Below are 15865 nucleotides of genomic sequence, written 5' to 3' on the forward strand. Positions count from 1 at the left end.
CACCTCCAGTAGCACAGTCTTCACTTTGTAGAAAATACCCTGTAAAGAAGGGATGCCACTCTCCATGGAGCTCCCAGCACCATTCTGCTGTTTCCTCGCCCACTGCCCACTCCTGAGTGTCTTACCTCCCATGCAGTAGTGCTCGCGTGGCCTGTGCACAGGGTCGGAGCACCTGCCCCTGACTCGGCCCCTGTATCCGAGGACCGGGTTTCTCAGAGCCCAGGGGCAGAGCCCTGCTTCCTGGTCCCTGCAGGGTCCACTGGGCAAGGAGGAGGAAGGAGTGGCCTGCAGCCTGGTGGGGGGTGCAGCATCCCCTACAGGGTGCTCATAGGGACCAGCCAGTCACCCAGGGCCCTGGGCCTTTAATGGCAAATTCTGCCACTGCCAAGTAGAGCTGGGGAGACGGCCAATGAGAAAAAGGTTTTCTTTTTTATTTCAATAGTGAGAGCCATCTAGGGCTGGGCAAAGAACCGAATGTATCTGTCTTCCGTGAGATGCTGAAAACCCCCCAGAAAGTGAGGTTGTGGGTGTTGGGCCTATGCCCTGTGAGCAGCCAACGTGAAGGGAAGCGTGCTCCGCGAACACTGTTCGATTCTTGGTTCTTTAGTTTTATTTCAGGGGCTTGGCCCCACTTTCGGTTTAGTTCTTTTACTTCCCTATGCTCCCCATAGAGTGATGAGACTTAGTCCCTCCGTGGAGCTTCTGTACAGCCATGAACCAGGCAGGGTCTGAGACTTTCTCTTCTGTGCCCTTTGGCTGTAAAGCCCCAACCATGGGGAGAAGGGGCTGAGCTGTCTGTACTAAGAGAAGGACCTTGGGGACCCCGGGAGCCTCCACAGGGTGTGAGGCTCCTGTGGAAACCTGAGCTTCCTCGGGAGGCTGAGCTCCATGTTCCCACGCCCGCGTTGCTGAGCCTGAGCTTTCTGGGCTCATCTACCCACATGTGCCGCTTGTCACGCCCACAGCTGAGGCCCTGGCTGCCTGTGTGTAGAATCCCCATCCAGATTTCAACCCTGGCCCCTGGCGGTAGTTTTTCATACCGATAAGGTCCAAATTAGGATTGATCTTTGTTTTTACTTTCCATAGCTTACTAATCTGCAAAATTATGATAATTCCTGTTAACGTGGGAGATTGTTGTCAGAGTGCAGATTTCAGCACTTGCCACTGTTTCAAACCTTCCCCTGTAGACCATAAAGATGAATTATAAAATATGATTCCTTTCTTGAACCAGTCTTAAACCCTTGCCAAGTGCTGCTAAGGTAACCGAGTGAGTCTTTTTTGCAATATATGTCCGTGATGGTACAAATGATGCTTTGTTTGTTTGTTCTTACACTTGTTAGAGCCAACCTTTTAAATGTTTGATTTTCCAACGGACTGAGCCCTCCTTGGCGCACCTGCTTTGAGTATGTGGCGGGTGTTTTTAGCGCACGGCCTGCACCGTGATGCCCGAGTCCCAGGGGAACAGTCACCTCCCCACCCCCCGTCATCCATGTGGGAAAGAAACACGGGGGAAGCCCGCCCCTGTGCTGAGGCCCCCTGGATGCAGCGCAGGGCGCATCCTTGGCTTGGGGGAGAGAGGGAGAGCGGGGAGGTGGGACAGGCTGGGATGATGGATGTCCAGGGACCACTCCTGTCCCAGCTTGAACCTCGTGTTCACTCCTCAGTTGAAATGTGCACAAAACGAGGGAAGCGTAGTCTGGCCGCTGGACCTCCACTGTGCACACCCTCTCCTGGTCCTTCCTGCCCTTAAATGGGATCACCTACCTGCCTGGGGTGTCAGGTCCATGTCTGTGTGAATCAAAGACACTGCGCGACTGCGCTGTGTTCAGTGCCAGCATAGGTGGCACCCCGACTTCCTTCTCTGCCACCCGCCTGGTCTCTCGGGCCTCCTTGACACACATCTCCACCTAGAAGCCTCCCCCAGTACCCACCTGGGCTGGGAGGAGGGGAGGGGAGTTTGTAAGTGAGCAGAGTGGATATTGTGCAGATGGGGACATTGTGAGCGTGGCCTGGCTTTCTGAGTCTGGGTGGGAGCCACGTATCCCCAGACCCAGTTTTGCCCACCAGCCGAGCAGTGCGGCTCAGCCCACCTGTTTTCATCCCACACCACCTCCCACTGCCAGGCTGCAGGGGCTCCCTTCTCACCCTCTGAGGCTGTCTGCCCTAGGACTCCCAAGAGGGCCATCGCCTGTGTCCCTACGCGATGCATGTGAGGCGTACACGCTGAGTGGGCACTCAGAAGAACCCCCAGCCCCGGGGAGGATGGCTCTGGGAGGCCAGGTCCACTGCCCTAAGCCAGGGAAGCCTTGAACTTGGGGTGTGTTGGTCAGGATGGACATCGTTCCCCCAGGAGGCCTCCTACTGTCTGCAGTTCTGCCCACAAGCGCTTGTCAGGCCGTCCTCAACCTGACCCAGGGCCGGTACATGTGTGACCTTGGGGCCGTGTGCAGGCATGGTATGTGTGTGCTGTGGTCGGTTGCTTTGTGGCAGGTGCAGAATCGGTTACCCAGCAGGTCTGCAGGTGAGAGGAGCGTCATGCAATCCTGCGTGTGATTTATAGACAGCTCTGGTTTCAGAATCCGGCCACGCACTTCCAGCCTCTGCCAGCAGGGGTCAGCGAGAGTGGAGGAGGGGTGGTGGGCAGGAGGGGTCCTTGGCCCCCACCCTGGTAGATGGCAGACATCAGCTCTGCTTCTGGGGGTGTTTCTTCAGTGTGTAAGTCTTTCTGTCTGGTGAAGGGAACCAGGCTCTGCAGTTTGCGGGGGTGCACAGGGGTGGGAACCCTGCCTGTGTCCCGTCCCCTGCTGTGTCCCACAGGCTCCTCCCAGCGGCGCCCATTGCCCGTGTCCTGAAGCCCCCACGGGGAGCTGCCACACGGGCGCTCACGGTTCTCATAGTGCATGTGTCTCCTTGTGGACGTCTGCAGCTTATTCTCGCTGCAAAGTGTTTCCTGCTTAACTGATTCAAAAACTGTCTTACAAACCACATTCCTGCCTTTCATTAGAGATTTGAGCTCACAACACAATATGTTCACTCTGTTAGTAAGAAATCAATGAGTAACTTTAGTTCTTCGAGAATATTCTAAAACTATATTAGTGAAAGGCTCCACCTAGAATTTTCTTTTTAAATGCTGGCAGAGTAAACAGCTTTTCCACTGTCCAAGCCAAGCAGAGCCCTGGGCTCAAGCCAGGCTTCCTGCCCACGTCTGACCCCTGCTTCAGGGTGTGGGGGGGGAGCTTCACCATGGTCGTGGAGAATGAAGCCCCCGACCTGCCACCTTTCCTCTGCCCCAGCCCCACACCACGACGGGCAAGTTCCGATCCTGTGTGACGGGAAGCCCGCTCTGTAGGAGACACCTTCCTGAGGCCGTGGGTTGCCCACCATAGCTGGGACATCGAGGCCTGCAAGTCAGCTGGCTGGAGAGCGAGAGCCAGCCCTCCCCTGTGGTTCCACCTGAGCCCACACTGCAACTCTCGTCTTGCTGATGGGAGGGGTAGATGTTAATATTTAGGGAACTGGAGAGGAATTCTCAGTCTCCAAGGAGGCCGAGGGTGTTTTGAATGCTGTAACGCTATAGCTGTGTACCTTCTAATTTAGAATTATAGTTGGCATTTCAGCCAATAATTGCAAAATGAGCAGCAGGAGCCTGAGGGGGTGACTCGGAGCCCCGCCGATGCTGTCCTGGTCCTTCCAGGAAGGGAGGTTGGGATCTGGAGGCTTCTCAGGGGCTGTGGTGGAGCCTGGGTCGCGGCTGTGAGGGGGACGATCTCTGTGAGATTCGGACAGTGGTTGCATTGGCCCCGTGGTGACCAGCCCTGCCCACTGCAAGTGTGTGGACGTGTTGTAAATGTAAAATGCCTGTCAGCACTGTAGAGTCTGTGTGTGCTGCTCCTGTTGATTTACGATTCTCCACAAATAAATATTTTCATGGCAATAATGGTGGTGTGAGGATTTCTTTTCTCCATAGGATTCCCTTTTCTTAATCATCTGTGCAGTACCTATACCCCATTAACCAAGCCGTAGTCACTGCTGTCCCTTAAAACGCCTCCCTCGTAAGTAAAGGGCCTGGCCTGGCCTGCCCTGCCCGCCGTGACCCAGGTCCCCTCTCTGCCGGACCTATTCTGGTCTCCATCCTGGGCTTGCCCTGTGTGTCAGGGCTCCTGCAAGATCCGCCCAGGGATCAGAGGAGGGTGGGGCTCCCTTTCCTGGCCCATCCCTGCCAGATTGTGAGCACCAGCTCGTCACTGATCAGCTGTCACTGCCCCTTGGTTCTAATTCCCTCCTACCTGAGTGGTGACAGCACCGGTCCTACAAGCTCAGCAGGTGCTATACACCCTCCCACACCTTTGGAGGTAATCCTTAGCTCAGCCCCAGGTATCTCGGGCTCTGTGAGAAGGGCAAGGAGAGGGCGGGAGGACAGGTGGTCTGCTTTGTCTGAAGCACCTGGCTTCCCCTCTCAGATGCACCCTCACCGCCCTGTGCTGCTTACTGCCTCTACCTGGACAGCTGGGGACCAAGGGCTTGTGACTCAGGGGTTGGGCGGGTCCCTTGATCACTGTCTGCCTGGAGCTGGGGAATTAGATGGCCCTGACCAGTGACTTGAGGTCACTTAATAAAGAGGCCATTTATAAGCACTCCGAAAGGGACAAGGTGGTCAGCAACTCCCGGGGGGACATGGAGGGAAGGAGAGTCATTACCAGCTTCATCTGAAGGGCTAACTAGCAGGCCAGTTACCAGAACCAAAAGAAGAGTCCTGTAGAAGGGAGGGCATTTCCTGGAGTCCCAGAGGCGATCCCTGCAGCAAGTGGCCAGGGGACAAAAACCGAGGTCATCTCCACAGGTCAGCACCCAGGGCCCAGAGTGGGCAGAGGAGATGCTGGGCCTGGTGGGCAGGTGGAAGAGCTCCAGAGTAGCGTTTGTTCCCCAAATCCTCTGCCAAAGGTGTTCCCCAAACCGGCTCTGGTTTACTGTCCTGTGGTATGTTTTTATTGAGGTCAAAGTCACATGACACACACCTAAGGATAAGGAGTCATTGATCGGCTGCCTCCTGCATGCTCCCTACCGAGGATGGAGCCCGCAACCTGACAGGGAATTGCACCGTGATCTCTCGGATGCCAGGTTGATGCTCAACCCCTGAGCCACACCAGCTGAGCACACAGAACCATCTTAAAGTGCACAGCCCAATGGCATTTAGACCTCAGCCTTGTGTAACTGCCACCTCTCTCATTTCCCAAATGTCTTACCACCCTGGGAGCACAGCCCAGACTCAGTCCACACGGGCAGTGAGAGCTGTGTCCTTGGGGGCTCCCTGCCTGCAGGGCGTGGGCTGTCAGCCCTGCTTAGCACCCAAATGCTATCTCCCCCTGCCTGTCCCTGGAAGTCCCAAGTAAGAACGGTGCTAGGTCTTCATTTCAGTGAAAACCTGCTTGACTCCGTTTGCTGAGACTAAGAGCGTCTCCTGAAAGTGTTTTATTCCTACAGTTCATGGACAGATTGGGATACACACAGCTCATTATTCAGAGATTCCTTACTGCTGCACTCCAGGCTCTGCATGCTGACCATCCCACCCCTCCATGCCCTTCACGACCTCACACCCGGACAGCCTGACCCCTGCACCAAATGCCCGGCGCCCCAGGAAAGCTACGCGGGGTTCACAAGTGTCAGAGCCTGTTAATCCTCAGGCCCACATCTACCTTGAGCCTGAGCCACACAGATAGAAATTTCACCACTCATTACTCTTACTCTGCGGCACTGTTTTGAATTCTACTTCATACAAACACATTGGGCAAAACAACCAGTGGTCTGACTTCACTGTGGGCATGACCCCTGTGGAAACCAAGAGCATTGTTGAAACAGACATGCTGTTGCCAGATGCTCAGGCTCTGAGCACATGCAGCTCAGCTCAGTGGATGAGCTCATGGACTCCCAGGCTCGCGGTGCTCAGGACGGCTGCACAGCAGGTTTGCAGGACACACTGGTACCAGTGTCATTGCATCTGCGTATAGCTATGGAAATGTAGAGTGTGTGATTGTGTCTGAGCACGTCTAGAGCTCAAGGTCCAGAATTGGTTTCCTCAAATCCTCTTATTTATGCGGAGAAACCAAGGCCTGGAGACAGGACACAGAATCCCAGCAACAGTGTGTAGAGCTGTGGTTGAAATGGGCTCCTGGAATCCTGGGCCCACCACCCACTTCCTGTGACCCAGGGCAAGCTTGCTGGGCTCTCCTCCTCACGTGGAAGGGGTCTCCAGCTGGCTCAGGCCAGCGCGTGGTCATGAAAGGACTTTGCAAACATTTCTGGACACATCTACCTAGTGATTATGGTTTCAGATGAAGAAAAAAATTCCAAAACAAAGGAGGAAATTTGCAAAGACTTAAAAATATATGTATTTGGAGGTAACCTAAGCCCTCTTTGAAAGTAGTTTAGTTAACATCATTGATTGGGAGGAAAAGCACACTATTAAAATCAGAAATAGAGACACCAGATTGGTGCAGAACAGCCCCTTCATCAACAGTGGCACAGCGTAGAGACATCGCTCATTCAGGGCCCAGACGTGATCACAGACGACATAGAACTTCGTGGATGACGGGCTTAGTTCAAGATTCAGAACTAGAAATATTCCAGCTCGTCTTGCTTGGTCTTGTTGGTCTGATAGCCGTGCAAGGCCAAGGGCTTGTTCTCATGTGGGAGACTTTCATACACGCGAATGTGTATGAAGTCATTATCTCCAACTTGAACCTGCAAAGAGAGTCGGGTGAGGGGGCAGGTGCTGCCTTGGACCCCAAGTCCCCATGCTTGACTGGACTGTGGGAGGCTGTGTCCCTTCAGGGCATCAGCAGTCAGGCTGACGACATTCCCATCTTCCTCTTTCAGGTGTGGCAGATGCCCATCACCCCAGCCAGCACCCTTGTCACCCTACATTTGCTCCTCAGAGCCCTTAGTTTCCCGAAAGGCTCAGTCCTCTCCTCCTTGGAGGCCTGCATGTGTGCACGCATGCTCATTTTATTTTTTACTACTTTTTAAATGGTTTTATTGACTTTGAGAGGGAGAGGAAGGGAAAGGGAGAAACATCGATGGGAAACACCCATCAGCTGCCTCCTGCATGCCTCCTACTGGGGATCAAGCCTGAAACCTGGGCACGTGCCCTGACCAGGAATCGAACAGGCAACCTTTTGGTGCAGGGAGGACTCCCCACCAACTAAGCGCACTGGCCAGGGCATGCACACTCATTGGAGAGAGGAAGAGCCCCTTGAAGGCGGGGGCTGCCGCAGGACCCCTTTATCTTTTAGTTACTTTTTGTTACTCCTCATTGGAATATATTTTTTCCATTGATTCTTTAGAGGGAAGGGAAAGAGGGAGGGGGGGACAGAGAGAAACATCCATGTGAGAGGGACACATGGATTGGTTGCCTCCTGCACCCGCCCCGACCTGGTTGGGGATCGGACCTGCCCGTCAGGTACCCACCCTTGATTGGGAATCGAACCGGAAAACCTTCAGGGCACGGCCGCACCCTATCAAATGCGCCACGCCAGCCAGGGCTCCAGGGCCCCCTTTAAGCACCTGAATTGGCACCTACAGACCCCCAACTGCGTGAGCGCCCACATAGCCCACACCCACCTTGATGAAGTAGTTCATGCCCCCAACCACCTGGCTCTTGTACTCAGTCGCCTTAAAAGTGCAGAACTTTCTGTTTTCCTTCTCCTCCAGCTGGGGCTTCACCTGGGGGACAGAGGGAAGGAAAGCTCGGTGTCTCCCCTCCTGCAAGGGCCACTGACCCACAGGAGTGGCCACCTCGGGCAAACGCTACCAACCCACCTCTGTGGCCCGCCCCTTCCAGAACCTCTACAAGGTGTCTGCTCCTGGCCATGGAGACGAGTCCCACTGGTCGCACTCAGGAGAAAGTGCAGCGACCAATTCCGGAATCCCACTGCCCTTCCCGAGGTGTGCTTTCACTGTCCCACATGCCCTTTCTCTTCTAGGTGTGGGAAATGCTTATATTTTCATCATTATGACCTATATACAAGCTTATACCCTGTTTTTCTTTTTTGACTTCACCCACAAACAGTTCATTTGGACGACTATGTAATTTTTAATTACTATTTTAAACTTAAAACAGTTTAGAATTTCACTAAAGTTAATTTTTGTTTTAGATTTAATCTTCCATCTTACAGATGTGCCTTAATTCTCTTAACTTTCCCCTACGGGGCACTTAGGCTGTTCCTAGGTTTTCCTGTAACAGATAAGGCAGCGGAGGAAGTGCTGTGCAGGTAAAGGCGCTTTCCTGCATTTCTAGATGACTCCCTGAGATGTAGTGCCTTTGGGCAGAGGCTCATCCTGATCCTAGGTCTCAAACAGGAACCATACTTTTGGTTCACTCCTGTCTCCCAGGATCTTGGCCTCTCATTAGCTGAGCATCTACATGGAGGAAGGAGAGAGCAGGTTGGCTGGTTGGCTGTTTTTTCTTAATTTAAAACCTAATCTAGTTTCCAGGTGTCTGAGTGCTACCTAGATTAACTGGTAGGCACTGGAGCATGTTGACTTTGGCTGGAGTGACCAGACTAGTTCTAAAGGGTTAGAGGATTTTAGTTAACGCTGCTACAGGCAGCAGGCTTGCTGGTGGGAGGGGGCCAAGGGGGATCACCCTCATTACATGCAAGAGAGTCACTGTGGCAAAGGAAGAAAGGCTGCTGGCCTCCCAGAGCCTTCAGGGAGGGGCTCTACCTCGGGGTAGGAAGGGGGAGGAGATTGGAGTCAGGGCAGCTCAGGGCAGGAGGGAGGGTGGGGGGGGGGAGGCAGGCCCATCCTGCAGTTCCTCTGCCCTCTGTGCAGCCGGCAAGGTTCTCACTGCGGGCCCGCCTGTGTCTCAGCGCTTACCTGTAGCGCCCTTGCTCGTGCAAGGTGCCCTGCTTGGTCTGAGGACAGTGGACAGCCTGAGGGGATGAGTGACACACAAACCCGCCACACAGGCACCTGGGAAGGAACCGCCTCCCTCTTGGCCTGTTTCAGGAGTGGGGGCAGGAAAGTCCCCCGCGGTTTGCAAGGAATGGTGAGAAAACCTAAATGCAGGTGATGCCACCGCCTGCAGTGACAGTTCACTGACCCTGCTGCTGACCAGGAGAAAGATGGGCTGGACTAATGCCAAGGGGAGCGCAGAAGGCCCAGGCATGGTTAGGAAGATGCCAGTTACCAGCCCTCAAGGGGTCAGGGGCAGCAGAGGGCCGGGGAAGGCCAAGGTCAGGACTGGTGGGCACTCCTCCAGGAGGCTGAGACAGAATTTGGGACTTTGACATCCTTCTGGCGGGGCTCCCTCTCTGACCTCTGTTCTCACCTGCAGCCCAGACTGCTTGGGGAAGAGTCAGTACAAATGGTGTCCCTGCCCCTGTCCTCTAAGAGCTACCACCAAAGGCCCGCTCTCAAGACCTGCCTGCCAGCAGCAATGGTGACTGCCCTCTTGGCACTTTCAAGTGACCAACACCCAATTAAGTAGCTCCAAGACAGCAACTCCTCTCTCCTGAATGAGCTTATGCACAAAGTTCCTGTAAGAAGTGAGGAATTTCTTAGGCCTGGAAATCAGAACAGCAAGGAAAAGCTGGGCTCAGAGAGCAGTGTGGGGGAGGCCCAGGAACCCCAGCCCTAGATGGCTCATCACCCAGTCCCTGCAAATTCCTCCTTTTCAGAGTCTCATGGGACTGACTCATCGCCCTTTATGTGGTCAGATGGCGTAAACCACCTGAGCAAAGATGGGTGGGCGCACACTGTCGGGTTAGGGAAGCAGCAGGGACTCCCAGGAGAAAGGTTGGTTTGACTTTTTTCTCCTCACTCAGAACCGAGCCTTCCTGTGCCCCACCATCCCACCTGCCCTAGAACCTTCTGTGAAGGCCCCCTAGTGATGCCCCCTTTACAGAGGGGGAAACTGACGCCCAGGGGTCACTCGCTGCCCAGGGTCTGAACCAGGCTCTGCCTCTGCATCCCAGCCTGGTTTCTGTTTGGTTTTAAAAGCCGTATATTTGGAACTAATTTCAAACTTACACAAGTAGTACCAGAGTAAGAGTAGAAGGTTAGGAGCCTGCATACCCTTCCCCAGGTTCACTACGGCTCCCCTGCACCCCACCTGCTCTGTCTCCTGGTCTCTGATTCCCACTGAACCGCCTGAGGACAAACACATCAGGCCCTCCCCTCTGAGCGCCCCTGTGCGCTGTCCGAAGTCGAGGCCCTTCAGTGGCTGTTCAAAACCTACCCCTAGCCACGGGGGTTTCAGCCACAGGACAGGAACCGACCCTAAGCTCTGGGGTCCCAACCCGTGTACCTTGTTGGCGATGTCCTGGATCTCGGCATCGACTGGCCGGGTGTCCGACAACCCACCGAGTATCGGAACGCTCATTGTGATGCAGCGGGACAGAGGAGCTGAGCACACGGAGGAGCAGCGGGTATGGAGCAGTGAACTGCCAGGGTGGTTACCTGTGCAGAGGGCCCTTGGCCTTAAGTCAGCTAGCACGCATGACACAGGGCGGAAGCAGGCGGGGCACCGGTTTCACCATCACAAGGGAGGGGCCGAGCGGGAAGGAAGGGAGCTCTGGGTGGGGCTGGGAGGGCCCCCAGGGGGTAGGGAGTGGGGAGATGGGTGAGGGGCAGGCACACTTCGAAATGTGGGCCCCGCCCCCAGAGGGCACCGCCTAGGGACCAAGGATGGTGTGCTGCAACCCGCGTCCGCTGCCACCCGGAGTTTGGTGTTGGTCTTACTGGCCACAGAGTCCCTGGCTGGGGAGATGGGGGGAGGAGGGAGCAGATCCTGCAGGATGAGGTTTTCTGGCTCTTGGGTGTCCCTGACCCCATGCAGAGCACGATACCAGGTCAGAGGAACCAGAGATGAGTGGGAGCTGGACCTGAGAGTCGCAGACGGCAGTAGGGGGCTCCCTGCCTGCAGGGCGTGGGCTGTCAGCCCTGCTGAGCACCCAAATGCTATCTCCCCCTGTCTGTCCCTGAAAGTCCCAAGTAGCAACGGTGCTAGGTCTTCATTTCAGTGAAAACTTGCTTGACTCCGTTTGCTGAGACTAAGAGCGTCTCCTGAAAGTGTTTTATTCCTACAGTTCATGGACAGATTGGGATACACACAGCTCATTATTCAGAGATTCCTTACTGCTGCACTCCAGGCTCTGCATGCTGACCATCCCACCCCTCCATGCCCTTCACGACCTCACACCCAGACAGCCTGACTCTGCACCAAATGCCTTGCACCCCAGGGAAGCTTCGCGGGGTTCACAAGAGTCAGAGCCTGGTTAATCCTCAGGTACACATCTACCTTGAGCCTGAGCCACACAGATAGAAATTTCACCAGTTATTATTATTACTCTGGGGTGCTCTTTTGAATTCTACTTCATACAAACACATTGGGCAAAACAACCAGTGGTCTGACTTCACTGTGGGCATGACCCCTGTTGAATCCAAAAGCATTGTTGAAACAGACATGCTCTTGCCAGATGCTCAGGCTCTGAGCACATGCAGCTCAGCTCGGTGGATGAGCTCATGGCCTCGCAGGCTCACGGTGCTCAGGGCGGCTGCACAGGTGGTTTGCAGGACACACTGGTACCAGTGTCATTGCATCTGCGTATAGCTATGGAAACGTAAAGTGTGTGATTGTGTCTGAGCACGTCTAGAGGTCATGGTCCAGAATTGGTTTCCTGAGATCCTCTTATTTATGCGGAGAAACCAAGGCCTGGAGACAGGACATAGAATCCCAGCAACAGTGTGTAGAGCTGTGGTTGGAATGGGCTCCTGGAATCCTGGGCCCACCACCCACTTGTTGTGACCCAGAGCAAGCTTGCTGGGCTCTCCTCCTCAGGTGGAAGGGGTCTCCAGCTGGCTGAGGCCAGCGGGTGGTCATGAACGAACTTTGCAAACATGTCTGGACACATCTATCTAGTGATTATGGTTTCAGATGAAGAAAAAAATTCCAAAACAAAGGAGGAAATTTGCAAAGATTTAAAAATATATGTATTTAGAGGTAACCTAAGCCCTCTTTGAAAGTAGTTTAGTTAAGATCATTGATTGGGAGGAAAATCACTCTATTGAAAGCAGAAATAGAAAAATGAGATTGATGCAAAACATCCCCTCCCTGAACAGTGGCACAGTGTAGAGACATCGCTCATTCAGGACCCAAACGTGATCACAGACAACAGAGAAACACATGGATGACGGGCTTAATTCAAGATTCAGAAGTTGAAAATATCCAGCTCGTCTTGCTTGGTCTTGTTGGTCTGATAGCCGTGCAAGGCCAAGGGCTTGTTCTCATGTGGGAGACTTTCATACACACGAATGTGTATATAGTCGTCATCTCCAACTTGAACCTGCAAAGAGAGAGTCGGGTGAGGGGGGCAGGTGCTGCCTTGGACCCCAAGTCCCCATGCTTGACTGGACTGTGTGCGCAAGGCCCTGGGAGGCTGTGTCCCTTCAGGGCATCGGCAATTAGGCTGACGACATTCCCATCTTCCTCCTTCAGGTGTGGCAGATGCCCATCACCCCAGCCAGCACCCTTGGCACCCTACATTTGCTCCTCAGAGCCCTTAGTTTCCCGAAAGGCTCAGTCCTCTCCTCCTTGGAGGCCTGCATGTGTGCATGCACGCTCATTTTAATTTTTACTACCTTTTAAATGGTTTTATTGACTTTGAGAGAGAGAGGAAGGGAAAGAGAGAAACATCGATGTGAAACATCCATCAGCTGCCTCCTGCATGCCTCCTACTGGGGATCAAGCCTGAAACCTGGGCATGTGCCCTGACCAGGAATCGAACAGGCAACCTTTTGGTGCAGGGAGGACTCCCCACCAACTAAGCGCACTGGCCAGGGCATGCACACTCATTGGAGAGAGGAAGAGCCCCTTGAAGTCAGGGACTGCCGCAGGACCCCCTTTATCTTTTAGTTACTCTTTGTTACTCCTCATTTGAATATATTTTTTCCATTGATTCTTTAGAGAGAGGGGAGATAGGGACGGGGGGAGAGAGAGAAACATGGATGTGATAGAGACACATGGATTGGTTGCCTCCTGTACAGGCCCCCACCTGGCCGGGGATCAGACCTGCCCTCAGGTACCCACCCTTACCGGAAATCGAACCTGAGACCCTTCAGTGCACGGGCCAACACGCTATCCAATGCGCTACGCCAGCCAGGGCTCCAGGGCCCCCTTTAAGCACCCAAATTGGCACCTACAGACCCCTGCCTGGGTGAGCACCCACATACCCGACACCCACCTTAATGAGGTAGTTCATGCCCCCAACCACCTGGCTCTTGTACTCAGTCGCCTTAAAAGTGCAGAACTTTCTGTTTTCCTTTTCCTCCAGCTGGGGCTTCACCTGGAGGACAGAGGGAAGGAAAGCTTGGTGTCTCCCCTCCTGCAAGGGCCACTGACCCACAGGAGCGGCCACCTTGCGCAAACGCCTTGAACCCACCTCAGTGGCCCGCCCCTTCCAGAACCTCTACAAGGTGTCTGCTCCTGCCCATGGAGTCTAGTCCCACTGGTCGCACTCAGGAGAAAGTGCAGCGACCAATTCCGGAATCCCACTGCCCTTCCCGAGGTGTGCTTTCACTCTCCCACTGGCACTTTCTCTTCTAGGTGTGGGAAATGCTTATATTTTCCTCATTGTGACAATATATGCAAGCTTACACCCTGTTTTTCTTGTTTTAGTTCACACACAAACAGTTCATTTGGACGACTATATCATTTTTAATTACTGTTTTAAACTTAAAACAGTTTAGAATTTTACTAAAGTTAATTTTAGTTTTAGATTTAATCTTCTATCTTACAGATGGGCCTTAATTGTCTTAACTTTCCCCTACGGGGCACTTAGGCTGTTCCTAGGCTCTCCTGTAACAGATAAGGCAGCAGAGGAAGTGCTGTGCAGGTAAAGGCGCTTTCCTGCATTTCTAGATGACTCCCTGAGATGTAGTGCCTTTGGGCAGAGGCTCATCCTGATCCTAGGTCTCAAACAGGAACCATACTTTTGGTTCACTCCTGTCTCCCAGGATCTTGGCCTCTCATTAGCCGAGCATCTACATGGAGGAAGGAGAGAGCAGGTTGGCTGGTTGGCTGTTTTTTCTTAATTTAAAACCTAATCTAGTTTCCAGGTGTCTGAGTGCTACCTAGATTAACTGGTAGGCACTGGAGCATGTTGACTTTGCCTGGAGTGACCAGACTAGTTCTAAAGGCTTAGATGGTCTTAGTTAACACTGCTGCAGGAAGCTGGCTTGCTGGTTTGACGTTTTTTCTTCTCACTCGGAACCGAGCCTTCCTGGGGCCCACCATCCCACCTGCCGTAGGACCTTCTTTCAAGGTATTCTAGTGATGCCCCCTTTACAGAGGAGGAAACTGAGGCCCATGTTCACTTGCTGCCCAGGCTCTGAACCAGGCTCTGCCTCTTCATCCCAGCCTGGTTTCTGTTTGGTTTTAAAAACTGTTTATTTGGCCCGGCAGGCATGGATCAGCGGTTGAGCGTCGACCCAGGATCCAGGTGATCGGGGTTCGATTCCCAGTCAGGGCACAAGCCCGGGTTGGGGGCTGCAGCTGATCAGTGACTCATCATTGATGTTTCTATCTCTCTCTATCTCCCTCTCCTTTCCTCTCTCTGAAGTCAATAAAGATATATTTAAAAAATAAATAAATAATAAAAGCTGTTCATTTGGAACGAATTTCAAACTTACACAAGGAGTAGCAGAGTAAGAGTAGAAGGTTAGGACCCTGCATACCCTTCCCCAGGTTCACTGATGGCTCCCTTGCACCCCACCTGCTCTGTCTCCTGGTCTCTCTGATTCAACTGAAGCGCCTGAGGACAAACACATCAGGCCCTTCCCTCTGAGCACCCCCGAACGCAGTCTGCAGAAGTCCAGTCCCTTGGGTGCCTGTCCCAGACCTGCCCCTAGCCCTGTGGGTTTCAGCCACAGGGCAGGAACAGATCAGGAGCTCTGGAAGACCCAGCCCATGTACCTTGTCGGTGATGTCCTGGATCTGGGCAGTGACAGGCCGGGTGTCGGACCACCCACCGCGCAACGTCAGGGGAGCGCTCATTGCGATGCAGCCGGATGGAGGAGCTGAGCCCACGGAGCAGCAGCGGGTATGGAGCAGCGGAATGTGAGGGTGGTTACCTGTGCAGAGGGCCCTCCACCTTAAGTCAGCCAGGCTGCATGACACAGGGCGGAAGCAGGCAGGGCACCGGTTGTGCCATCACAAGGGAGGGGCCGGGTGGGAAGGAAGCTAGCATGGGGTGGGGCTGGGAGGGCCTCCAGAGGGCAGAGAGTGGGGAGATGGGTGAGGGGTGGGCACACTGCGCAATGTGGGCCCCCTGCGGAGGGCACCGCCTAGGGACCAAGGATGGTGTGCTGCGGTGGGCATCCCCTGCCACCCGGAGTTTGGTGTTGGTCTTACTGGCCACGGAGTCACTCGCTGGGGAGGTGGGGGGAGGAGGGCACAGACCCTGGAGGATGGGGTTTTTCTGCTCTTGGGTGTCCCTGACCCCATGCAGAGCACGATGCCAGGTCAGAGGAACCAGAGATGAGTGGGAGCTGGACCTGAGAGTCGCAGAGGGCAGTAAGGAGAGAAATCTCTGCCCAGTGGGCACCGGGAATAGCTGGGGAGCAGGGGCTGCCACTGCATCCTGGTGTCCAGGATCAGGCCTCGCCTGACCTCGTTCCCGAGTGCATTGGATTGGCTTGCACTCCTCATCTGCAGGACCTGGCAAGTACCCACCTTGTGCCAGCCACTATGGATGTCACCAGCATATGCCTCAGGGACATAGTGAAGGGCTGACATGGCTGAACCAGAGGTGGGGGAAAGGAGTCCAGTGATGCGATGACTCCCAGGGCCTCAGGTTGGACTGGGAGT

At 54.1% G+C, this 15865-nt stretch overlaps 1 protein-coding gene and 1 pseudogene across 1 annotated transcript; both read right to left on the bottom strand.

Annotated features, from left to right (window-relative positions):
• Nucleotides 1–6539: 6539 nt before the first annotated feature.
• LOC148092963 (stefin-C pseudogene) lies at nucleotides 6540–10381 on the bottom strand (annotated as a pseudogene).
• A 1587-nt stretch (nucleotides 10382–11968) lies between these two features.
• LOC148092964 (stefin-C-like) lies at nucleotides 11969–15865 on the bottom strand. Its single transcript, XM_087817942.1, has 4 exons — nucleotides 15731–15865; nucleotides 14972–15164; nucleotides 13242–13343; nucleotides 11969–12344 (listed from the first exon to the last, which is right to left on the bottom strand). The coding sequence occupies exons 1-4, from the start codon at nucleotides 15775–15777 to the stop codon at nucleotides 12210–12212; spliced, it is 477 nt and encodes a 158-aa protein (XP_087674068.1). The 5' UTR covers nucleotides 15778–15865; the 3' UTR covers nucleotides 11969–12209.

Source organism: Miniopterus natalensis, chromosome 6, assembly GCF_054644295.1.
Source record: "Miniopterus natalensis isolate mMinNat1 chromosome 6, mMinNat1.hap1, whole genome shotgun sequence".
Classification (NCBI taxonomy): Eukaryota; Metazoa; Chordata; class Mammalia; order Chiroptera; family Miniopteridae; genus Miniopterus; species Miniopterus natalensis.